At 32.3% G+C, this 26729-nt stretch overlaps 3 protein-coding genes across 12 annotated transcripts; all 3 read left to right on the top strand.

Moving 5' to 3' along the window:
- LOC104700234 lies at nucleotides 421-5578 on the top strand. Of its 10 annotated transcripts, XR_002032676.1 has the most exons (9): nucleotides 421-860; nucleotides 974-1076; nucleotides 1184-1269; nucleotides 1715-1774; nucleotides 1875-2151; nucleotides 2312-2376; nucleotides 2974-3070; nucleotides 3445-5430; nucleotides 5521-5578. XR_002032676.1 is itself a non-coding variant. In XM_019227438.1 (7 exons), exons 2-7 carry the CDS (start codon nucleotides 986-988, stop codon nucleotides 2427-2429), a joined length of 564 nt encoding a protein of 187 aa, XP_019082983.1. In that variant the 5' UTR covers nucleotides 421-822; nucleotides 974-985; the 3' UTR covers nucleotides 2430-2594. The 10 variants fall into 10 exon arrangements, 8 of the variants coding, with proteins under 8 accessions (XP_019082983.1, XP_019082988.1, XP_019082986.1 ...); XM_019227438.1 differs by lacking the exons at nucleotides 2974-3070; nucleotides 3445-5430; nucleotides 5521-5578 and having other exon boundaries at nucleotides 421-822; nucleotides 1712-1774; nucleotides 1860-1963; nucleotides 2050-2151; nucleotides 2312-2594; XM_019227443.1 differs by lacking the exons at nucleotides 2974-3070; nucleotides 3445-5430; nucleotides 5521-5578 and having other exon boundaries at nucleotides 1875-1963; nucleotides 2068-2151; nucleotides 2312-2594.
- On the top strand, nucleotides 7331-10308 carry LOC104700233 (choline-phosphate cytidylyltransferase 1). The gene is made up of 8 exons (XM_010415718.2): nucleotides 7331-7621; nucleotides 8001-8114; nucleotides 8213-8308; nucleotides 8494-8536; nucleotides 8611-8766; nucleotides 8863-8943; nucleotides 9511-9609; nucleotides 9715-10308. Exons 1-8 carry the CDS (start codon nucleotides 7452-7454, stop codon nucleotides 9931-9933), a joined length of 978 nt encoding a protein of 325 aa, XP_010414020.1. The 5' UTR covers nucleotides 7331-7451; the 3' UTR covers nucleotides 9934-10308.
- LOC104700232 (zinc transporter 3-like) lies at nucleotides 15334-17893 on the top strand. The gene is made up of 3 exons (XM_010415717.1): nucleotides 15334-15931; nucleotides 17023-17172; nucleotides 17365-17893. The coding sequence occupies exons 1-3, from the start codon at nucleotides 15368-15370 to the stop codon at nucleotides 17668-17670; spliced, it is 1020 nt and encodes a 339-aa protein (XP_010414019.1). The 5' UTR covers nucleotides 15334-15367; the 3' UTR covers nucleotides 17671-17893.

Below are 26729 nucleotides of genomic sequence, written 5' to 3'. Positions count from 1 at the left end.
ATATGATATTAATAAACTTAAAGAGAAAACATCCTGTATTCCATAAGAAAACACCGTTTTATACACCAGAGGCCATTTTGCACCAAATAAAAGTATGGTTTTAGTTAAATTACAAAGTTCCGCTGACATAACGAATTGTGTTTTGCGTATTAGACAACATTTCACAATTTGAAATGAATCATGTTAATTGTATCTCTTTATTAATGTATGAAACTATGAACTTTCAAACCTTGAGGAAGTATTTAATATTCAAAAGTGGTCAAGTTAGCCAATCATCTTCAGGTCTTTGTTACTACCAAAGAAACCTGAAAAAGTCAGGAGAGAGAATTTTAAACGAACCAAGTCCTGTTTGAGATTACATATTGCCAATATATAAGTTGGCGACTTAGACTTTCCCCATCAGCAGATTCATAGGGAAGTTTTTAGCAATTTGGTAGAAAAAAATAAATCATAACAAAAGAAAAATTTTAAGAGAGTCCTTATATAGTATATTCATTTCTGATCTACGAGATGATACGTGTCAGTATTATATTGGTTGAACAAAAAAATAGAAAAGGGAAAAAAAAAATTGACGATCAAATTTTATTTCTTTCCTTTCTCTCTCCTTCTCTCTTTCTCTCACGATCGAAGTCTCGATCCGACAAAGTAAGGTATGCTTTAATCGGAGGTTAGGGAATCAGTGGAGTTTTGGGTCGGAAGAGATCGTAGCGGAAGCGACTGACTCGGCGGAGATGCGTAGCAGAGGCAACTGACTCGACGGAGATTGTATCGGAGGCAACTGTAGCAGAGGCGATTTGAATCGTCGTGGAGATTGTACGGGAGGTGTGCATGTGTTTCGATTTGGGTTCTACAAGGAACTAGTAAACAAAACACGTCTTCCCCTTCGATTTAATTTTTCTCTCTTTGGATCTTATCTCGTGGTTTTTTTTTACAATGTTTTGTGTACAATTGTTTAATTGACACTTTGTGGCAGATATATAAATGCATGATGGACGAACTAAAAGATGTAAAGAAATTTCTGAATCCCACAGAAGTGTTACTCGTTGTTGATACCATGACTGGACAAGAAGCTTCAGGTACGCTTTCTGTATTCTATATTTTGAAACATCCTGAGAAATGAGTTAATTTCAGAACTGGACCTTTATTTGTCATATACTAAGACGAGCTTCTGTACTTCCTGCAGCTCTGGTGACAACGTTCGATGTAGAGATAGGAATCACAGGAGCCACTTTGACAAAGCTAGATGGTGCTGCTTTGAGTCTCAAGGAGGTTTGTGTTCTTCTTCTTTGATCAATCATTTCAGAGAAAGTTACTTAGTTAATGTGTTAGACTATGTTTCGAATTGTACACTAAGGGGGTGTTATTGGAGATATGATTTGTAAATCCATATAGAATTGTAAATAATGGAAATCAAAACATATGGATTTTGAAATAACATGTTTTATCCTTGGATTTGAATCCTTCTATTTTACACTTTCAAATCCATGTAAATCCATTTAAAACATAATGTGGATTTTGAAATCCAAAAACAAATCATTAAATGAATAACATGGGATTTTAAAAAGTATTTGTAAATCATATAACCAATAACAAAGAATTTTGATAAGTATTTTAAAATCAATGATTGAATAACACATGATTTTTATTTGGATTTCCAAATCCCTTAAAATCATGGAACCAATAATCCCACCTAAGTATATAAATAGTGCAGCAGGTTATTGCCAAACTGGAAGGGGTTGTTGTCATTCAGTACTGTGCATTACGACTATTGCAGGTAATGTTCTCTGTCGCGTGTACAATTTGTATCTTTGTACTCTTGTCGTGTCAATCTTGTTGTTTCTGTTCATAAGAAAGTTTAGTTTGTAAATTTGCAGGCGACAGTTGATGAGTCCCTCTATGATGTCAGTTTTAAGCTCCAAAAGATGGAGAACGAAGAGGGTCAAGTCACTTTTTTATTATTATTGTAAGGAAACTTAATGAATTGATTGTTCTTGTTTGTTTTTGGATTATAATTGCAGCTCAGCTACTAACAGGTTGATCACATCAAAGGATCATGCTTATGTGCAGCTCAACATTGGTCATCTCGATGCTGATGGGGTGTACACTGGTCAATTCACTACATTTTCTCTCTGCGGTTTTGTCCGTGCTCAGGTTTGTCAAGACAGCTTCTTTATCATAAATCTTGAGACTTGTCTGACTTTAATCTAGTATAGCAATGGAATTGGTTCTGGATCATTGTGTTAACTAGAATTGGTCATGTAATGCTTTTGTTAGTACATGACGTTGTTAGCACTTTCTTGAAACGATATAGGGTGATGCCGACAGTGGAGTCGACAGGCTATGGTAGAAGAAGAAGAAGATTGAAGCCAAACAACAGTAAGACCAACAAGCTTTGTTTTCTAGTTTCTAAGTTTCTTTTTGAAATCTAGATGTGAACCTTTGTCTTCATCACAATCTTCATCACAATCTATTTCTCTTCATCAAAATCTTCTCTTTTCACCTATGTAACATATCCATCAAAAGTTAAATCATGATTCATGATGACTCTTAATTAGTATTCTCTACTACTATATCAAGTTTGAGTTTCATATTTACTATCTCTGCGTTTAACAAATTTGAGTTTCATATTTACTATCAAATTTCAAAAAACAATTTTTTTCAAAAATAAGATACCTAAAATTAGAACTTACCATTGGAATATAAAATTTTAACTAAGATATCATGGGTTCTTATTTACAAAACAATACACGATTAATTCTTAAAAAATTCAAACAATATATAAGATACTCAATATATAACCCCCCGCCATAAATCTTGCTCTTAGCACTTTTGTTTTTATTCTTAAAATATATGGGTCTTTTCCTAAATCAATAGAAAACTAAAAGGATCGATTTGCTATGAACTGAAACATTAAAATAAAAACAAAAAACAATTAAGCCGAACATTTTAGAAAAAATTCCTGTTTTTTCTCAGTTTTTTGAATTCGCTGTTGGGAAGTTGCAAGCGAGGTAGTAAAATTCATCAGCGGTTCAGGAAGGCAAAGACGACGAAAACAATTTTTGCTCAATAGGTTTGATTTTTTGAACTTTGTATTTTTGGTTTTTTTTATTTTCTCTTACTCGCGATTGATGAACTGGGAAGTTGAATTTCTATTCTGATCCGTTCATGGAGCTTTTGTATTGTTCTTTCTTGGATTATCCATGACCATGTGATGCACTAATTCGTAGTAATCAATTGCTGCATATCTGAATTTAGCAAATCTCTAAAATGCTGCTATTGTGGAAATTAGTAATTTTTTTTTTGGGCTAATACTACAGTTGTTGGAGGAGCTAGTATGTTTTAGTTGTAATTGTTTTATAGTTTCTGTTCAATACTTATAAGCGAACCTGGATGTTTATGGAGATAGATCTTGAAGAAAGAAAAAAAATCTTGGATTAAATGTAGGTTAGATTATATGATATGGATGTTGAAGATGTGGGAATAGATCTTCTAACAAGAAGTGGTAACGTAGATGAGCTTTGTGAGGCAAGTACGAGTGGGTACGTTGCTCGTAGTTCAGACCAGTTTGCAACGGTTGGTGAGCCCAGAGATGGGATGGAGTTCGAGTCAAAGGAGGCTGCGTACTATTTCTACAGAGAGTACGCTCTATCAGTGGGATTTGGGATCACAATCAAAGCTAGCCGTCATTCTAAAAGATCTGGAAAGTTTATTGATGTCAAGATAGCATGTTCGAGATTTGGAACCAAGCGCAAGAAAAGCGCAGCTATAAACCCATGATCTTGTCCAAAGACGGGTTGCAAAGCTGGTCTACATATGAAGAGGAAATAAGATGAGAAATGGGTTATTTATAGTTTTGTTAAAGAACATAACCATGAGATATGTCCAGATGATTTATTTATTAGCATAAGGGGGAAGAACAAGCCTGCTGGTGCGCTCTCCAAACCAAAGAAAGGTCTTCAACTGGCTCTAGAAAAGGAAGGCTTCGATTTATTGTTGGAGCATTTTATGGACATGCAGGATAAGCAGCCTGGTTTTTTTTATGCGGTTGATTTCAACAGTGAGAATAATGTTAGAAATGTCTTTTGGCTTGATGCAAAGGCCAAGCATGACTATTGCAGCTTTTCTGATGTTGTTCTCTTTGACACATTTTATGTTAGGAGCAGATACAGAATCCCGTTTGCTCCTTTTATTGGGGTTAGCCATCACTGTCAATACGTGCTGCTTGGATATGCTTTGATTGGAGAAGAGAGTGAGTCAACATATTCTTGGCTATTTCGGACGTGGCTTAAAGCAGTCGGTGGTCATGCTCCTGGAGTGATGATAACAGATCAAGATAAACTTATAAGTGACGTTGTTGTTGAAGTTTTTCCAAGTGCTCGTCATTTTTTCTGTTTGTGGAATGTGCTGAGTAAGATTCCTGAGATGCTGAATCCTTTTGTGAGTCAAGATGATGGTTTTATGGAAAGTTTTAGAAATTGCGTACACAGCTCTTGGACAGATGAACAATTTGAAAGGAGGTGGTCAAATATAATTAGTAAATTTGAACTTGACGATAATGAGTGGGTTCAGTTGTTGTTTAGAGATCGTAAAAAATGGGTGCCACTTTATTTTCATGGGATTTGTTTAGCTGGACTGTCTGGACCTGAAAGACCTGGCAGTGTCGCCTCTCAATTTGACAATTATATGAACTCAGAGTCTACTTTCAAGGACTTCTTTGAACTCTACAAGCAGTTTCTGCAGTATTGATGTGATGTGGAAGCAAATGATGATCTGGAATCTCAGAGCAAACAGCCTACAATCAGGTCTTCTTTGGCTTTCGAGAAACAACTTTCCTTGATCTACACGGACGCTGCTTTTAAGAAATTCCAAGCTGAGGTACCAGGCGTTGTTTCTTGTCAACTCCGAAAAGAAAGAGAAGATGGGACAACAGCGATATTCCGCGTCAAAGATTTTGAGCAACGGCAAAATTTATCTGTTGCTCTGAAGAAAGAGTTGTTGGATGTGTGTTGCTCTTGTCATTTATTCGAGTACCAGGGATTCCTATGCAAACATGCTATACTTGTCCTTCAAAATTCTGATGTTTCCCTCATTCCATCTCAGTATATATTGAAGTGTTGGTCAAAGAGATGTAACAACATAGAGGGTTAAAAAGAAGAATGTGTCGCTACTCATAATCGAATGGCACGTTTTAATGATCTCTGTAGGCGCTTTGTTAAGCTGGGAGAAGTTGCATCTTTATCAAATGAAGCCTACAAGACTGCTCTAACGTTGTTGGAGGAAACTAAGAAGCATTGTGTTAATAACTCTCCCAAGTTTCCTTCAGAGCCAGATAAGTTAATGACGGGTGGATCTATTGGCTGAGAAAGTGAAGGTATGTTGGAAGGTACATCAAAATTGTCCAAGAAAAAGAAAATTCAGAAGAAAAGAAAGGTGGATTTAGATGGATTTCTATCTTGTGAGGTTATTTTGTTGTTTGCTAGAGCTAGCAGAAAGATCTGATGGATTATCGTCTGTTTAAAGGTTTATTGTAGGCCAGAGGATGCAACAAACAGGTCAGAAGAAGTACCCCAAGAAACGGTAAGTAATCTGAAATCTCCCATTTTTTAGCAGCAATGTTACTCATGTCAAACTATTTTAATCCAAATATATATAGTGAGTACATGCATTCTGATGCAATTAAGCTTACGTTTCGGAATTGATTAAACTAAGTGTAGATTTTTTATGCACAGGAACAAATTAGCTCCAGAGCTCCTACATTTGAGAATTGTTACATTCCTCAAGCAATTATGGAAGAGACCGAACAGGGCTCCCGTGTAACAAATCTTGGGGTCTATTATTCAACTCAACAAACAATTCAAGGAGTGGGTTAACTTTTGTATCTTTTCATTTTGTTGTTTAACAACTTTATCTTACTTTTTTATTGAAAACTATGCACTGTGCTTGTTATTCTGGCAGTTCTCATCTGTTTCTTCCACCCAGGATGGTTACTACGGACATCCGCCAACCATACAAGCCATGGTGAGATCCTTTATCGATTTCTCTTATAGCGTCCAAGCTTTTGTTATAACCTTACGTGTGAATCTTTATCACCGACCAAAATTCAACTGCTTGACATTGTCTGATGAGTTTTTTTGGAAGTTAAAATGAAGTAAGAGACTGATACTAATATATTCTGGGTGATTTAGGGAAGCATGTATTCACTTCATGGACGGGTGAGTCAATATGAGACACACCCAAGCATCCAAGGAGCTGTGAGTTTATTCAAGTATTTTTTTTTCGGGAGATATTATATCTTACCGTTCTCCTCCTCCCTGAGTGAAATTTTGTTCTAAGAAAGAAGGATCCATTTCGTTTTGTGGATTGTCTAGTTTCAGGGACAATCGGGTTTCAGGGGAAGTGCTATTCGTGGCTGCTATGACATTGAAGAAACTCTGCACGACATGGTATGCATCCTTACTCTTTGTTAAAGGAAATACTTTTGGAAAACTGGTTCAGACAAGAAGTAGAGAAAACACTCTAAACGCCACAAAAGAAAAGAAACAATCTAAAAGGAACCCAATTCCTCAAAACAAGTTCTTTTGAAAGTCCCAAATTCTTCCTTGTTGGTTTTTTTTAACATTTTGATTCAAGATTAAACCGAGACTGCTAATTCCTCTGTTTACAGTAGAAATTGTAATGAGGCCTTGTATAAAATCGGTTGCTTACTTGGTTGCATATTTTGAACTGTTTGGACAGACAATGGAGTCCTCACAATTTCAGGCCTCTGGTCCAAGCCATCCGAGTAATCGCCGTATGTCCAGTTAAACAATACAAGCTCAAAAATTCCTCGGCAAATCTTTTGAGAAAATTCGAATGCGTTTTGTATAAAAGTAGAAAAGGTCTTAAACTGTGGAATTGGCTTCGAGGTAACTCTTACTCTGATTAGAAAATGAATATATGAAATCATTAGCCAACTTTTTAGGACGTCAATTAAACAAAACATTCATTTATATAAAACAAAGAACAACTTTAGCCTTTAGGAACTTCAGTTTTTGTTAAATAAATGTAAAGATAATTCCAGTAGCTGAACATTTCTGTATCCAATCTAACAACAGTCAAGACATATATTATCAACGAAAACTAAACGAATTTTTCAACTTTGCAACAAAAACACTAAGCTGATTAATAATAACTTAACATGAAACCCTACAAATATATCAGATTAATACTATAATTTTAATCATATATAAGTATATAAACATTACTGTGAGAGAATAAAATTAAACGAAATAAATAAAATAGTTATAATCCATATTCCCTAGAGGATATTCTTCGCCAAACAAACAAAAAAAAGGAAAAAAAAAAAAAGGCAGGAGAAGAGGGAAGCGAGGAGCACCTTTTTTTATTTTCTTTCTAGTTTTCCGTTTTATTTTCTATAAGGCGGGTGGTTTCGGGCTATTTCATCGGAGAATATGAGCAACGTTACCGGCGATCGCACTGACGACGGCCTTTCTACCGCCGTCGCCTCTACAGCTGTCCAGAGTTCCCCTCCCACTGATCGTCCTGTCCGCGTCTACGCCGATGGGATCTACGATCTTTTCCATTTTGGTCACGCTCGATCTCTCGAACAGGCCAAGAAATCGTTAGTATTTTCTTAATCTCTGAGACGTAGTTTTCCTAAATTTGCATCCCTGATTTTGTCCTCTTCGGCTCGTGTTCAATTTTCGCCGTCTCAGTGTCATTTGTATGCGATCTATTTGAGTCTGGTTCATCGTAAGCTGTTCAGTTAGACGAATCTTCTTTAGTAGATAAATTGGTCTGTGTTGATCGAAATTACTGCCAAAATCTGTGATGTGCTTGGCCTTGTGGCGTATGACTTTAGTGTAAATGCTTCATTTGTTGGAATTTTGTCGATAGCTGATGTTTCTGGACTCATGCTTCAGTTTTGATGAGGTAAGATGAATTTTGAGAGATATATACTAATAATGGTTTCGTGTTTTTTTTTGCAATTTCTTGAGCAGGTTTCCCAACACTTACCTTCTTGTTGGATGTTGCAACGATGAAACTACCCATAAGTACAAGGGAAGGACTGTAATGACTGCTGAAGAGCGATATGAATCACTTCGGCATTGCAAGTAATTATTGTCTTCTCCTATGTTTGTGTTTAGTAGTAAGAAGCCATGGAAGTGGCAGCGAAATGGGTTTTGAGGGCTCAGTTTGTTTTATCGATCAGGTGGGTGGATGAAGTCATCCCAGATGCACCATGGGTGGTCAACCAGGAGTTTCTTGACAAGCACCATATTGACTATGTAGCCCACGATGCACTTCCGTAAGAACATGTGTCTTTTTTGCTAAATCCCACTATCTGCTTGTTGTTAGTTATGGTGGAAACTTAGTTTTGTTGTAACTGTATATATACCTTTTACTCTCTGGCATCTGCTTGTTGTTAGTTATGTTCTTTTTAAGATGATTCTAGAACGTCAGTAACCTTCTTTGTATAAATATCATGCACAGGTATGCTGATTCCAGTGGAGCTGGAAAGGATGTTTATGAATTTGTAAGTCTGGAGAATAATTATACTCCTGCTTTTGGCACTTTCATGTTTCTGTTTTAACTGAGCATCTGTTGCAGGTTAAGAAAGTTGGGAGGTTTAAGGAAACTATGAGAACTGAAGGAATATCAACCTCGGACATAATAATGAGAATAGTGAAAGATTACAACCAGTATGTCATGCGTAACTTGGATAGAGGATATTCAAGGGAAGATCTTGGAGTTAGCTTTGTCAAGGCATGGCATCAGTTTCTTACCTCTTCATTCATTTTTGTTGTTCTGTAAAGTTTTCTCTCGGAGTAATCAACTTTGATGTTGTTAATTTGCTAACAGGAAAAGAGACTTAGAGTTAATATGAGGCTAAAGAAACTCCAGGAGAGGGTCAAAGAACAACAAGAAAGAGTGGGAGAAAAGGCATGTCTTCTCTCAACTTCCATTTACTTAATTGATTATCATATGTCCATCGTTTTAACTGTATTGCATTCTATTAGATAAGCTGTTTTTCATAACGTACAAGGAGAATAAACAAAATTTTAGGTCTCGTCTCTGACTGTTCAGTGACTTTGTGGAAACCACTCTTACAGTGTCACGTTTGCATTCCAAATTCTCAAAACTTGAATCCCATTCAATTCTTTTAGGACTTTTTTTTATACTCGGTTTGGTAATCCTTTCGCGTTTGAAGTTTCAAAATACTAAAAGGATATGCTTCCTTTTATGTATAGTAGCAGTGCCTGGCAATATCAAGTTGTTAAAAGAATTTCATCCCTGTAGTAGCCGCCTGATCACGTGTAGCTGCTGCTCTTGAAACCTCCTCCATGTAGCCTCATGCTTTAGCTAATAATATGATCTTTGATGACTATGTTCATGTGCGATATCTATCTTAACTGAACAAGCTGATCCTGCAGAAGTTTCTTATGATGTTTCAATTGCCTGTTCTTACTCCGTCCTTTGTTGATTTCTAAACGCGGGTTTTTCTTCCAGATCCAAACTGTAAAAATGCTGCGTAACGAGTGGGTAGAAAATGCAGATCGCTGGGTCGCTGGATTTCTTGAAATATTTGAAGAAGGTTGCCACAAAATGGCAAGTTAAAATCTTGGAGACACTATTAACTGAGAACACATACGTCAATACTTACCTTCTGTTCAACCTTTGATTAAAGTTGAAAAATGTGTAAAATGTTAATAGGGAACTGCAATCGTAGACAGTATCCAAGAGAGGTTAATGCGACAAAAGTCAGTAGACAGGCTGGAGAACGGTCAGGATGATGACACGGACGACCAGTTCTATGAAGAATACTTCGACCATGACATGGGTAGTGATGACGAACAATTCTATGACGAGGAAGAAATAAAGGAAGAAGAGAAAGAGCACGCGGTTAAGACGGATGCAAAAGACAACAAGTAAGAACAAATTTGGCATGCATAAACCGCAGGTTAGTTACTTATGGCCACTTCTACTAAACTCCCTTTAGCCTGTCACTCTCTCTCTCTCTCTCTCTCTGGATCAGCGAAATGCATCTACTTAACATATAATATCAAAGTTTAGAAAGAGAGAGTGTGTGATGTGTGTGTGTGTGTGTGTTGTTGGAACAAACAAACGTGCGTGGTTGTCTTTGGTGAGAGTTGTCTCTCATCTTTGTTGATTTTGAATACGCATGTTTTTTCTTATTTTTATGATGGGCAAAGTGTTATGATGTAACAATGCAATTGTCTGAAACAGGATAAGTCAATCATTCGTGTGTGCCACAAAGTAAACACTAAACATCGTTGTATTCATCTTTTATGTTTCAATTCGACTCGTTTGTTTTTTTTTCAATTGATTTCGAAATATATATTTTTTTTCTTTCTAATTAACGGCTTTCGTATTCAAAATAAAAAAAAATTGTTGTTAGAGATATCAAATATTGATCACTTAATTAGAAAGTAAAAGTTTCTCATCAGTCGTTTATGAACTGAAAGCTAGCCACTGAAAGCTAAATCGTTTACGAAGATGTGAAGGTTTTTTATTTTTTTTGTGCAAATACAAAAAGTTTAAATAGCTTAGACTAGTAAAACAACTCTAAACAAAGTATCTGGACTGAGTACTGACTGACCATAAAATAACTCTAAACAAAGTATATCAACGCATAAGAATAATATGATTGAATTTTCTACTGACCATTAATTTCGATTAATTAAGTGTTTACGCAGCTTTACAAAAAGACAATTAGTAGAAAATAGAGAGATTCGAGGCTTAGCTTCTCCATTACATATCTAGCTAAATTAATCGCTAATTTCGGAATTAATATATGACTGAACACATTTGCTGATCTGTGTGATATGTTTTTTTTTTTGATGAATTAGTAAGTTAGGATAGTTAGACAACTTTAAATAATATGACCGGGCTTGTCAGGCCAACGGCTTTCACTAGAAAATTTGCTTTCTATTCAAACTGGTTTTTTTTTTGTTAAACGGTTTTCATAAATAAAGGCAAAGAGTACAATGAAACAAGATATAACCATTACAAACAGAAAGAAGAAAGAAAACTACTAGCTACTAAGAACTAAGGGAAGAAGGATCCAAGCAAAAGAAGCCTGAATAAGAAAAGAGAAACAAAGCCTAAACTTTAATCATTGAAACAACCTTATGTAACCCAGCATTGAAGAATTGATATCTCACGCTTTAAACCAAGCTGAATCATTGCATTACAGTTATTTTCCATGGAGGAAAAAATGTGCCTTGCTACTTGAACTGGGAAGAGGGAGTATTCAAACTGGTTTTACATTAGATAAAATTTGGAAAATTAATAGTAATACAAATTGTTTGAAACATAAAGTATATATGCTAGGGTTAATTTGCAAAATGACAATTGTTAGGTAAATGACAATATGTTGAATTAATATCGAAACAGAAAATAGATATTTCAAAATAACAATGACCTGACATTGATATTTTTTGGAAAAGTTACAAGTGATTTCTTTTCGTAACATTTTTTTTTCTTTATGGAAAGTCTACCTTCTCTCATTTGACTATGTGTGGAATAAGTGATTTTTTCCCATATCATATCCATTAACATCATCTATTTTTTTTAGCTAAATAGATTTATATTAGATTTATATTTGTATTACATAAGTATCTGACTTTACTATCTCGGAGTTTGATACTATTACTTGGCGTATTAAATTGTATCAGTGTATTTCTCTTTATTCAAAGAACAATGCATGTATTCAACAAATTAATAGTATAGCGGGTAATCATTTACTCAAGGTTTAATTAGAAAGCGTAATAAAAAATTACACTATGATAGCAAATTAGCAACAATCGCATCATTGCCATTTAACTTCAGTTTTCTCCAATTTTTATTTGCCTAATTAACCCGAAAAAGGGACACGAAGAAGATTAGGCATACGTTATCGATCGCTTGATTTTATCGTTGTACAATGTAAATATCTTATTGCTATATAACCATTATTAAAAAAAATTAACACATTAAATGATAAGTAAAACCCCAAACAAAGGATTGTACGATTATATTACAAAAAATACAAATATATCTGACAATAAAACAAATCCCATTAAATTTAGTGTGACCAAAATAAATTCAAAACAAAATCCTAAAACACTTATTAACTAGTGTGATTTGTCAATGAAAATAGTCAGAAGTATAAACAAATCAAGAACAACATGACGTCATAAATCTAAATATACAAACCAAAGTAGAAACCATGTTATCTTTTAAATTTGACTTTACGAGCGTCGGGTTGCAGAAAAACTTCAAGAAACAAATAGAAAAGCAAAAACTTAAACGTAAAAATTTTAAAAACACTAAATTACTGATTTTAAAAAGGATATGTATATGTTACCTTCACCAGTCGAACTCATAAATGGAAAAGAAAACTACAATTTGGAACTTTGAATTCATAGTATATCTGCTGAATCGAATGACAACGATACGCGCAAGACGACTAAAACTCCGACGAAAGAATTAGCTTTTTAATAGCAAGATTCATTTGCTTACGGTATAATATTAAGACCTTTTCGTCTTTTAGACATGTATGTAATTACTTTAAGCTAGTAATGTTGATTTATAATTCGACTACTTCGATACTCAAAAGCATGAATGTGTGTACACCATTACATGTTGTATTCTCAAATGATTCTCTAAAACAATTTGATATCATCAAGTAACTACTTAATTAGTTTAAAGTGTTAGATTTAAAACTTTAAATGTGCTAAAAGGATAAATTAAAGTATAATAATAATGAGAGGGTGTTTAATGTTTTGTGTGAAAAAATAAGGAAAGATAAAGGATATATATGTGCAACATCTATATATATGGACTATCTTTTAGCTATGAAACTTAGTGTCAATGTGTCATCACATTTCTTTATATATGAAGATGTATCATTCAACTACAATTTGGATGTAGTCATGTAGATTGTGAGATTAATATGTTATTTTAAACTTGTTTATTAAGTCATATATATATATGCTAATCTTAGGACAAGTATTCTGCATTTCAAAATATTAATGACAAGTTTAATTGATGTAATTTGAGAATAGTTAGGAAAGTCAAAATAATTAATGAATTTTCAATGAAATAACATTAACAAAATATGATAATTATAAAAATTTACAACTATGAAATAAAATAACGAAGATGATCTGTGTCCAGAAAAATATGTTTCGACATATAGAAAAAGAAAACAAAATGTATTATGTAATATGATAATTCATACATCAATTTTTATTTGTATAAAGACTAATAAACTAGTAAAATATATATAATGTTCGTCGATAAAAAAATAAAGTATACTAAACGAAAATGACAGGATAATCTGTGTTCAGAAAGATAATATGACTATGTCTATACAGTTATACGAAATAACAGATGTATTAAGACATTAAGAATCAAATAAAGAAAAGATATAAGCATATGGAGATGAAAAAATGAATCATAATATCGACATATTTAGAGGTTGACTTGATATCTTTAAGCTCCATTACCATTATTTTTCTCGAGCTAAGAGAGGAGTCAACTTGTGTGCTGCATAGGTCCGTACATTTTATGTCGACATTATTTCGCCATACTTTTTGTCTTCTTTTTATCTTTATTCATTCTTTTCTGTTATCAATTATTTAATATAGTCTCAGAAACTAGCCTACTATTGACGACGTGTCCGAAGACTCTCAACGATTCTAATTTAACTATTAAAAATAACAATCCGTAAGGAAGAAACGATATTATTATTTTTTCTTTTGTTTCCATAATTGTCGCTCTCGACTACCTTTACGATCGATGCCCTCATTTTCCATTTATAATTAAGAAGATATAATAATACTATGAACATCATATACCATTATATTATATATATATATATAGATTTCCACTTAATTAAAATATTAAAAATTCATTATCATATGAAACTATAAAATTTAATTTGCAACATAATATTAGTATATAACCTACACAAATGAATTTTTATATCATATATGAATGAAAAAACGGGGTGTGACTTTGATTAACATTCTTCCGTTCTGTCCTATTGATTTTCCTAAGAATATACATAGGTTTTATATCGTTGTTTGTTAAAGGAAATTAGCTTAATTGGAGCATATCCAAAATCTAGGTTGCAAATCTTCTGGCTGCGTAATCGGTGGTGCATGTATGAACCCTTTGGAATATTGATGTGGTGCATATATTTTATATGTTCAAGTTAGAAATCTGACTACAACACTTATTTGGAAACCATAAATAATGTTAGAAGACGTACAAGAGGACATTATTGGAATATCGTTTCATACAAAATATCATATTATGATTCGAGGATTCGAAAGAATAGAACAAACCAAACACTCACAAAAAGATTCGGTGACATTTCCTCCACATCATTACTCACCAAACCTTACATAGAGCCATGTCTCTGAACTCAACATGTTTTACGCATCCCTCACTCATTAAAGCTTCCTAAATATCATATTAATTTCGTTGTTCATGAGATATATTTGATTTTGGCGTCGAAGAACAACACCTCCTCGATTTATTCATGTCACATGAACAACTAATTAGGTTATACATCGAGACAATTGTATGAGGATATCAGTATCCTAAAATCTCTGCCAACTCCACCATGTAGAAGCGGCAGCACGTGGGAAATACTAAAACTTTCATCACTGGTCGTACTCAGATTCAACCTAGCTAGCCCATGATCAGAAAGCCCTCCGGTGACTCTAGTTTCAGTGATATCGTTTTTTCTTGTTAAAGAAGTTTTAATGACGAATCTTAAGTCGAAGACGAAACGAATGCTCCACTGATTTAATGACGATCACTTGACAACAACCCCAACCGATCCGATAAGCGTTGCAGCTGGACAAAACCTATTTCCTGTCCAGACACTAGCTAGTAATCTTTTTCTATTGCTTTAAGATCAGCTTTCTCTCATGAATCGCTAACTATTGCTTCTTCTTTTTTTAATGAGGAAAGATTATAGTAGAGAATTCTAACAATTTTTATGAGGAAAGATCATAGTTAACTATTGCTAGAGTAATAAAAACAAAGTACATTATAAAACTATTGATTTTGGTTGACAATTATCCGAAGGATTCGTGACGATATAAAAAAGACACACGAGATACAAAAATCTCATAAGTTGAATATATGTAGTTTTTTTATGGGTTTAATCAGCTCAATATTTTTGTGTTAATGATTGACAAACAAAACAAAAAACTATTAGCACATTTTAATATGATATTAATATACGTATATATACACACATCTAGATACTTCCATTTCCATACTTTCTTCATCAAGGATCCTAAACTTTTTCCTCATAAAAACCCTAATTGTCAAAATAGAGAATATGAAGACCAAGAACGTTAAACTCGTACTCTTCTTCTTATCCGTCTCCGTCCTCCTCATCGCGGTCGTCAACGCAGCCGAAGGCCATTCACATGGGAAACCGCAATGTGAATGCTCACACGATGACGACCATGACAACAAAGAGGGAGCAAGGAAGTACAAGATCGCCGCAATTCCTTCGGTTCTAATTGCCGGCGTAATCGGAGTTCTTTTCCCATTGTTAGGCAAAGTCTTCCCTCCTTTGCGTCCAGAAACACCTTTCTTCTTCGTCACGAAAGCTTTTGCCGCCGGAGTTATCCTCGCAACCGGATTTATGCACGTCTTGCCTGAGGCTTACACGATGCTTAACTCGCCGTGTCTAACCTCTGAAGCTTGGGAATTCCCGTTCACCGGGTTTATTGCGATGGTCGCTGCGATCTTGACGCTATCCGTCGATACATTTGCCACTTCGAGTTTCTATAAATCTCATTGTAAAGCGTCCAAGAAGATCAACGATGGAGAATCCGACGAGCCTTCCGTCGACTCCGTCCAAGTCCAAGTTCTCCGGACTAAAATTATTGCACAGGTTTGTTGAACTCCATGTTTTGACAATAAATCATAGCTTTTGCGTTTACTCTAGTTTAATATATTTTTTTTATTATGTTTCAAATAGAACGTTTTGATATATATATTCTTGGCCAAATAAAAAATTTGATAGAGGAAGATAGATTTGAAAATTCCATATTGGTTGTAGTTATTCTGGTTGAGTGTTCGAAAAAGCGTTTTAGGCGTCCGCCTCTGCCCCGTCTAGGCGCTGGTGCTATAGCGCCGCCTAGACGCCTAGACGACCGCTTTAACTGCTTAAAATTATAGTATCATCATTTTAATATATTTTTAAAATTTTAATTGCACAAATTTAAAATTTATAAGATTTATTTCTATAAACATAATTATAAATATTTAATATATTGTTTAAAATGAATTGAAATAATGTTTTTGTCTATTATTTTGTTTTTTATTTAATATTTTTATTAGTCTTATACATATTTTGTATAATTATGCATATAGTATCAGATATATATTAATTTATAGTGTAAACACCTAAACCGCCTAAAATTGCTTAGATTCCGATTAGGCGCTAGACGTTGGATTATCGCCTAGTTAACGCCTAGCGCTTTCTTGAACATTGTTCTGCTTCCAATCGAACATATATAATTGTGAATGGAAATACACAACGTTAACATCTTTTGAATTAAAGTTAAAGGTTAACTTGATAAAAAGGAACAACATATATATGTACAAGTTCATGCATTTGTATTGAGATTAAAGTTGTTGTCGACGCCGGTTCATTAGATTCGGACCATGTGAGATTTTGATTCTCTAAAGAAATCATCACATGTTATTAAGTACCAAAATTCCAACTAACAACTTTTCATATGGTTTAGTGGTTAGCTTTTATATCAAATTTAAAATATAGGTGATAAAATATATATTTTAGCTTATAAAAAAAGCTAACTACATAATGTGAATTACATCAAAAATCCTAAAACTAGATCACATGACGTAAGTATCTTTTGGCCGAAATCTGATTAAAAAAAATATTGCAATGTGAAGTTTGACATTTTTACCTCAGAGTTGATTTCTTCCTGTGTTTACATTTTAAAACTAAAAAAATAGGTATTGGAGTTGGGAATATTAGTACACTCAGTGGTAATAGGAATATCACTCGGAGCTTCACAGAGCCCAGAGGCTGCAAAAGCTCTCTTTATTGCATTAATGTTTCATCAGTGCTTCGAAGGTCTTGGCCTTGGTGGTTGTATTGCTCAGGTACCTTTTTTTATTCAATAATTTTGGAATATAAAAGAACTTGTAATTATCTGTATATACTTTTTTATTCTCTAATTTCTTAAATAAAATAAACTAGCAAAAATTTGCTCAGGATTTTAAAAAAGTGAGATAGACCATCTACACAACTTGGAACATATGATCACATTCCAGTTTCAATATTTCTTGTTACAGGGAAAATTCAAGTGTTTGTCAGTAACATTAATGTCGACGTTCTTCGCCATAACGACACCAATAGGTATCGTTGTGGGAATGGGAATAGCAAATTCGTATGATGAGTCTTCACCAACTGCTCTGATCGTGCAAGGTGTATTGAACGCTGCATCCGCAGGTATTCTTATCTACATGTCTCTGGTCGACCTTCTCGCAGCAGATTTTATGCACCCTAAGATGCAATCCAATACTGGGCTTCAAATCATGGCCCATATTGCTCTCCTTATTGGTGCTGGCCTCATGTCTCTATTAGCCAAATGGGCTTGATTATTCATATAATTCAATCTCTCTTTTCAGTTTTTGTTCATGGCCTTTTATGGCGATCGTGAATTCGAATTATTTGTTCATTTTCTATTCCTTCAATTATATTTTTGAGATCTCTCTTTTTTGAAACCACCGCATGTATTGATCATGTTCCTAACATTATTACGATTATGTATAATTTGATCCATGCATGTCCCAGAAAAGTAACGAGCCTTGATTTGTTGCGTGTGTGATTTGAAATAATATATTATTTGTGTGCTATATCTTTATCCTAGGCATATATATTAGATACATATATATATATAATTGGTTGATGGTCATGGTCATGGTCATGTCAAGGAGATTTACTGAAAATGATAACAAAAACTCACTTTTAAAAGTACTGATAAGAAAACATACAAGAGATATATATGATCATATATCAGAGAAACTGTATCCGTAGATAGAGAAAAACAAGTGTCCTTTCAAAAAGATTTCTAATAGAATCATAAACACAAACAGTTTTAAAAGACTTGAAACATAAAGCAAACTAAACTTAAAACTTTAAATGATCCTAAAAAATTAAATAAACATACAACATAAATGAACCAGAAGCTGTTTATTAATGGATCCTCATCACTTCTTATTTTTCAGTTATAATTTTTTTACTGTATTTAAATAAACTCTATATTCATCTGTCGCTAAAACCAAGAATCACAAAAACTATTTAGATTTTCTTTCTTTTATTAATCAGTTATTAAACTATTTAATTCTCAAGTTTGAAAATGATTGTCTCTCTATTCCGCCATTGTTACCGTTCCAATGCGGCGGAAAGAGAGGATTCATCAACGATTGATCAGCGATTGCTGGCTCCTAACTCAAGACAACACTCGTTTGAAGATTCAACACGGTGGCGACCATCTTTATATCCCATCTTGGAAGACGACAACGAGAGTGAACGCTCAAAGGCGCAGGTCTCACACGCTCGTGCTAAATCAAAGGCCAAAAAGATAGTTTCTTTCTGCTACAAACTCAAGAAAGCCTGGTTAGTCTGATCCTCACGTATAGAAATTTAGAAAAAGCAAAGTCATTTTAGATTTCTTTCGACACATATAAGAAATTATGAATTGATAGGACATATTTCTCAATCGTATGTGTGTGTGTGTTTTTTTCTAAACATTGATCTAACTTTATGAAAATTGATATAGCAATATAGCATGATAATGAAACTACGTCTAGTTAAAATTTTCAAAGATTAAGAACATTTAGATTCAATGATTGAAAGAAATATGATCCATGAGAGAAGCAGTTTCCAAAGAAGTTTTTTTTTTTTTTTTTTTTCAGATTATAGACATATGATAGAATTGACGAGAGTAAGACACATAATGTGTTAGAGGGAGAATTGTATTTGACTCTCATAATCATAATGTTACAACTTATATTCTCTTATATACACAAGGGATTTCATAAACTAAGATAATGCAAATGTAAATAATATATTTAGATATTTGCAAATATTCCTAAACTATATATTCTAGATTCTTCTCAATCTTCATAATTTACATATTCTTGGGTTTGTCATCTCGACCGTCGATCTCGGTCGATCTCCGGTTCTCCATATCTCAATACCCCCGACAAGCTCATGCGTGGTAACACGGGTGAGATTGGACAAGTCTTCAAAATAACGGCTTTATACCTGGCCGTTGGGTCATTATCGACATTTATATCCGGTCGTAGGGTCAAAGCGGCTACAATACCCAGCCGTTAGGTCATCGACGTTTATACCCGGTCGTAGGGTCATCAACGGCGTTTTATACTCAACCCTAGAGTCATTCTCCATCGATTTAAAATCACAAGTTTTGATCGTATTTAATATGTAAAGAACTTGTTAGACAAGTTATATCTCTTGTATAAATATAAGTCTAGAGGCTAATGAATAAATTGAGAGAAATTATTCTACTACTAAGGTTTCCTCCAAATCTATCATGGTATCAGAGCCTTGATCCTACTTCCTATGGGTTATGGTTGTGTTATTTTCGCATTCTGGAAAAAAAAAAAACCTATGTTTTTCTATTGATTCTTACTATTTTTGTTGGAAATTTTTAATTCTTTTTTATACACGTTTGTTTTGTTTTATTTAATTTGGAATTTTGATTTATTTAAAAAAAAAGAGAAAAAAATAAGTTTTGTTCGATTGTTTATAAAAAAAAAAAAAAGAAGAAGATGTGTTCGTCTCTTTCATGAGAGATATGGGCACAATAGCACATGATTGTGTTTTTCGTATGAGTCTTCATGTGGTATCATCTTTCACTACGAACAAGATGGTCCACGAAGATAACTCGCAGGTGACGAATCCAACGGATACGATGCTGATCCGAGGATGACAAACCTGAATCTGACCATGACCACTACACAAGTTTTTTCATGAACAAGAAGTTCAAGAACGATTTAAACTTGTGATTTTGAAAACAGTAGAGATACACATTCTCCACCGAATCCATGACCTTATGGCGAGGTATAACGCCATTGATGACTCTATAGTGAGTATGAAGATGATGTGATGATGATTGTCCAATCTCATACGTATTGCCACGTATGAGCTTGCGGGAGGGTATTAGGGGATGTTGGAGATTACGAGATCGAGTTAAATGGAAAGTTAATATTTGTATAATATTCTCCTATTATTAAATAAGTAGATTTATCATTATTGAATATGTAAAGAATTTGTTAGACAAGTTATATCTCTTGTATAAATATAAGTCTAGAGGCTAATGAATAAAATGAGAGAAATTATTATACTACCAAGGTTTCCTCCAAATCTATCAACATATATAAATGTATTGCGTTTATTTATAATTTCAAATTTAAAAGAAAAATGAATATGAATGACCAAAGAAGCCTACCAAAATAATAGACATACATTGATAGTGATACCATTTAGTTAAAGAGAAATGACTATTCCATCAACCTTGAAATATTTGTCATTTCTAATTTGTTGATAAAAATGTTATTAAATATCTCTTGTTTGTCTAATAGCAACATTGCAATGTCCACGGATATGAGAGCCTCGCCGGGGTTGCCTCCTTGTCAAGTTATGCGTCGAATTCTTTAATTGTCTTCCGCTTCTTCAGCTCGACAGAAAATTAATTGCATATAATGTAAATTGTTTTACCTTTCATTTTCTTTTTAAGTCAGAGAAAAGAAATTGGAGAGGCGATTGTCCATGTTCATGATGTTAAGCATATAATAAAAGTATTATCTGATTTTAATGACAGCAAAAGAAAACTATACTTTTAGTGGGTTTTGTTTCTCCGTTCATTATTAATTGCACTTTCTATCTTTATATTATCACTCGATTAGGACTCGCTTAATGTACGAGTTTTAAAATTATTTAATAAATTTCTATTTAACAAAAAAAATATATTAATATTTTGTTATAGATATAAACTATTTTTAGAAAGTAAATATATATACGTTATACCTTTTTTGTTAGGGGAAAAAATTATAATCATTTTTTTATTTTAATACACTAATTTATAGTTGTATACTTTAATTTTTTTATAATAATAACAATAATCTAAAGCTAAATTATTGATAACCAAAATTTTCGTCAAATACTCAGCATTATTATCACAAAACGTGATTTCACTATCTCGTCTAAATTACGATTTCACAATTTTTTTCATAAATTATTTGACATGCAGATATGCTATCAAACTGTTATCTTATTAACAACCAATTTTACTATATATTTTACTACTAAAACTGTACTTTTACAATCAAAAATATTTTATTGTTAAAATAAGCTCTTTACCACTGCAACGTTCCGACCGCCACCTTTTAAGTGGGGTGCACATCCTTTCTAGGCAGAGCTCACTTTATCTGATGGTCGATACACTATGTTCGGGAGGACATCCTCTCTAAAACTTGTTTAGAGATCTTACAAATCAGCACATGATCTTTTTCCGTGTTTTTTTGTTACACGTATAATTCTGACAATCACTTTCTCAAAAGTAGTCTATCATGAAATTTTCACAGCACAAGTACGATTAACTGTGGAGTTCTCTCAGAATAGTTGACCAAAAAGATAAATGTGCTTCGGTTACATAGATGGTCAAATCAAAAAATTTAAATGTTTTTGCATGCACCACCATATTTCTTGAAATTGGGGTGTTACGATCACTACCTATTAAATGTCACTATGAACACCTTGAGCCAATTATATGTTTCATTTTGTCATACTTTCTTTAACCACTAAATTTTTGTTGACATATTTTGTTTATACAAAAAATAATTATGTTAAATATATATATATATATATATATATATATATATATATATATATATATACTTGATTGTTATGAGTTTATCTACTTGACTGTAATGAGTTTATGACCAACCAATAAAGGTTGAAAAATCAAGAGAAAAAAATATGAGCACGATGATATATGGATCTTAAATAATTTAAAGATACACAATACAAAATAAAATAAATAATCCAAATATACTACAACATAAAAAAATTGAAAGTATTAAAAGAAAAAAACAAATGCTCATCTTAAATATCTTTTAATGATAAAAGGAATTTATATATAATTTTAAATTAGTGAAATTTTCTAATTACAAAATAAAATTGAAATAAATAATGTAAACTTATTAACTAAATCATGACACATGTCATGTCAAATAAGATAAAAATAAATATTTCATTTTGACATGTGTGGTAATCTTAGTTCAATACATTAACATGTGTCATCCTCTTATTACCAACTTATTTTGAGTTAATATCTTAAATCTATGAATTAACACACGTCACATTCACGATTAATTTTGAAAACCAAACTTTGTTAGTACTTTTTCTATTTATTTTGACACTTTTGCATAAAAATTTGAAAAAAAAATATGAAAAAGAGTTTCTTTAAATAAATTAGAAATTAGTTTCATGTTTTTTTAAATATATTAATAATTGTTGTTTTTATGTATAAATTTCTTTTTTATGATAGGTTTAGAACTTCTACATTTTTTTATATAATTATTTTAGTAAATCTACAATTAACATGTGTCAACATCTTATCCATATAATTGTCATGACACATCTTATTCATACAATTGACATATGTTAAAATTTTATTAATGAGTAACTTTGAAACCAAGTTTTATATAGTAAGATGTTTATATGAAATTTATGAATCCTTCACCACATATGTGAGGAGTTTAATAATTTACCCTGAAGATTAAACTCTTTTGCAGTAAAATATGTAATAAAGTTATTTAATTACAGCTCTTCTCAATTATAAATTTATCAGTTTCTGACATTTTAAGTTAACCATTATGACTATTATAAAGAAATTTTAAATGTACAGCTATTCTTTGTTTTTACTATATAAAATATAATTTTCCTTACAAATAACATTATGCATAAATGACAGAGATAGTATTACAGTTTATACCTTTTATATACTAACAATGTATATAATATATATACACTACTTAATATCTTCAAGAAATTCTCAAATCTCTGAATTGTCTAACCAATAATAATATTTTAAAGTAATCGAGTTTCAAATGAAGTTTTCTCTATTCAGTCGATGTCGCCGTTCCACCACCGCCGTGGCTGTCCAGCCATTGATTGACCTTCAGCCATATATTGATCAGCTATCTATTGACCAGTTATCGATTGACCAGCCATCGGCGGTGCCTGAAAGAAGAGAGCCCCCACGGTGGAGGCCGACGTTACCTCTGATACCGGAAGGTGACGAGACCGAGCGTGGCCACAAAAATGCGAAAGGCTTACGTGCTTGGTCATTAAACAAATTACTGAAGATATTTCGATAACTATTAGGTGGTAACAAAATTGGTTTTCTCAATCTTTTAAACTTCATTTAATCAATCAAAACACTGATCACATGTGTCACAGTTGGAAGTTTGGTCTCGAGTCATGTTTATGATATTTTTATGTTCAAAATATATTTAATATATCTTAGAGGAATCGTCACTTATATATATATATATACCTCAAATTTTGTCATCTGTACTTTGTTCATGATAACAGTATTAATGGTTTGTGTGATTGGTTGTTAGGTCGGAATCTTAAGTCAACTGGGTTAAGACTAACCTTTGAGTCGTACGTCTTTATGTGTGTTCACCAAATTCTAGCTTGTTCTGCCTTCGACATTGATTGTGTTCTAAAGTCTATAACCTCATGTCTTTGTCGTATAACTTTCTGCTTAGGGTGAGGTAGAGTATAATAAGAACACATGTGAGAGATCTTGATGTCACAGCAGTTCCATATGTGGATTTGGCCGCACCATTGGCAACAAAGTTTGTTTTAATTTACAGCTATCTTTCACTTGGTTCTGTATAATACAAAATCATTTAGTCTGATGTATGATCCGATAATCAATCATGATGGATTTTGGATGGCTTACCTCCGATGAAAATGAGTCATCGTTGTTGATCATATTACTCATATATTGTTGTTCCACAGAGACAAATCGCTTTTACATCAAAACGATCCATTTCGATCTGAGTATATACTCGTCATTGAATATGCAACATGGGGTTATGATACCACCTTACTTCGATTCTTTCATCAACTTATAACCTAAATCGAAGTCTGAATTTCACCAAACACAATCGAAACCGAGCATTAAATAAAATCGTAGAGAAGAACGCAACTGGTTTAGTAAGATCCTAGTCAGTTTAGGATAAGAGAATAGATCCTAGAGAATAGATCAATATAGATTAAGGATAAGAACATAGAATAATAGAGAAGAGAAGAAGATGAACTCACAAAGTCACATCAATCGTGTGATTTGATCCTACGTCTCGGCCAGAACGGAATTCGAAAATTCAATCATAATTTACAAGATCATCAAGAGCTCCACAAACCCTGAGGTTTACGAATCACGGCTAAGAAATCTATCGTACAAGATAACAACATGAACACGCCTCAGAAAAACCTTTATCTCTCTCTACAAGTCGATAAAGACCTAATTTTCAACCAACTCCGGTTCAATTAGCTAGTTTTGGTTCAACGTCACACAACTATTACTTAACCGTGATTTTTTTTTAAAAACTTAACCGTGTAATCCGAATCCACAACTAACAATTAGAAATTTAAAACTTAAAAAAAAAAAACACACGACATTTTTTGTAGACTATATAATAAATATATTTATGATTTTTTGGTTATAAACTTGTGATATAGGTGTATCCTAATATACGGGTTTGTCTGATTTTCGGTAAATAAGGATAATATAGATTTAGTTAATTATAGTAACATATAAATCAATTATAGGTAACATTTAAAAGATAAGGAAATCTTTCAACCTAATTAAAACAAAAATATATGATTCTTCTTTCACATTTATTTTATTTTATATTTAAATTATTTTAATTTTTTTATTTAATATATTTAGTTAATAAAATTTATGATTTTTCTTCATATGATGTAATTTAAATTTTTTTAAACAGACATTTATTGCTCAACTGATGAATAAAAAAAATATATACAAAATGCCCTACATCACCTAAGAAAACTAGGCAAAGATTCAAAGTCATATTAAGAAAAAAGAGATCAAAATGATTCTGAATATGAACGAGCAGAAACCTTGATTTACCAGGCATTGAAATTAAAAAATTTATGTATTTTATTATGGTTCTTTATTTTAAAGAATTTCAACTTTTAATAATTTTAAAAATTCAAATGTATAACTTTTTAAAATTTTTAAAGATTATTAATATTTCAATTATTAAAACATTTATCTTTTTATAAAATGTTAAGATATGAATAATATTTAAACTTTATAAGAAGTTCAAATATTAGGTATTTCAATTTCTAAAATAATAAAATTTAGTCAAACATTTTAAATTTTAATAATATATACGAATTAAAATATCACATGACGGGTTATATGGCAGAACATGAGTTGATATTAATAGAAAATTAAAATGTCATTAATTCGGTGCTACACAGGTAAAATATCATCTCATTATTTTGTGAACTTTTTAAAAACTTTAAAGATTATTAATATTTCAATTATTAAAACATTTATTTTTTATAACTGTTTAAGATATTAATAATATTTAAACTTTAGAAGAAGTTCAAATATTATAAGTAGTTCAATTTCTACAAAAAAAAAACTTTATTAAAACAATATAAATTTTAAAAATATATTTAGATTTTTATGAAGTTTTTTCTGCGGTGTACAACGAATTAAAATATCACACGAAGTGTTATATGGCTATACATGTTTGAGTAGATATTAATAGAAACTTAAAATGTCAATAATTTGGTGCTACATGGATAAAATATCATCTCATTATTTTGTTAACAATATGAATATTAGATTAATATATGTATCTAATTAAATCGATTAATTAATACTGTAACAAAATAATTAATATGCGGTATAGTGTAGGTTAAGTCATATAATTAACAATCAAAATACAATATATAATTTTAAAAACTAAACAAATCAAATAAAATTAACAAACAGAAATTAATATTTTTATCAAATAACTTAAACTGCAGTGTACTGCGGATCAAAATCTAGATCTACTAGAATAGGTTTTACAAAATAGATGTTATTTTCATATGTTATATTCAACATATAATTTCATGGCATAGTATTTGAGCAAAAAAAAAAATTAAAAACAAATAAAACAGTTATATATATAACAATTTAAATAAAAATTACAAAATAAATAAAATAAATGTTAACATGTGCTCTAGCACGGATCCAATTCTAGTATGTTCACTAGATGAGATGCTACTATCAAATTTTTCAATCATGAACTGTTTGATAATGTAAAAATCGCAGACTTTTTATTTGCATTCCCCATATTTTTTAGACACTATCGATTTTGTGAGTATTGTTTAGTAATAAAGTTTTCCCATGATGTCATATATTGATTAATGTTGTTATAGGCAATATATATTCTCTACATGACGTACATATATATAATTACTATGGAATTAAAGAACATCAATTTTGATTCTTTAACAGGGAAGTGAAGACACTGGCCATGCTTGGATGGGTTGTATTATGCCCTACTTTTCTTCCTCCCCAACACAAAGA

This window comes from Camelina sativa, chromosome 7 (genome assembly GCF_000633955.1).
Source record: "Camelina sativa cultivar DH55 chromosome 7, Cs, whole genome shotgun sequence".
NCBI classification, from domain to species: domain Eukaryota; kingdom Viridiplantae; phylum Streptophyta; class Magnoliopsida; order Brassicales; family Brassicaceae; genus Camelina; species Camelina sativa.
The sequence above is the reverse complement of the archived record's forward strand: the minus strand, read 5'-3'. Positions and strand labels throughout refer to the sequence as shown.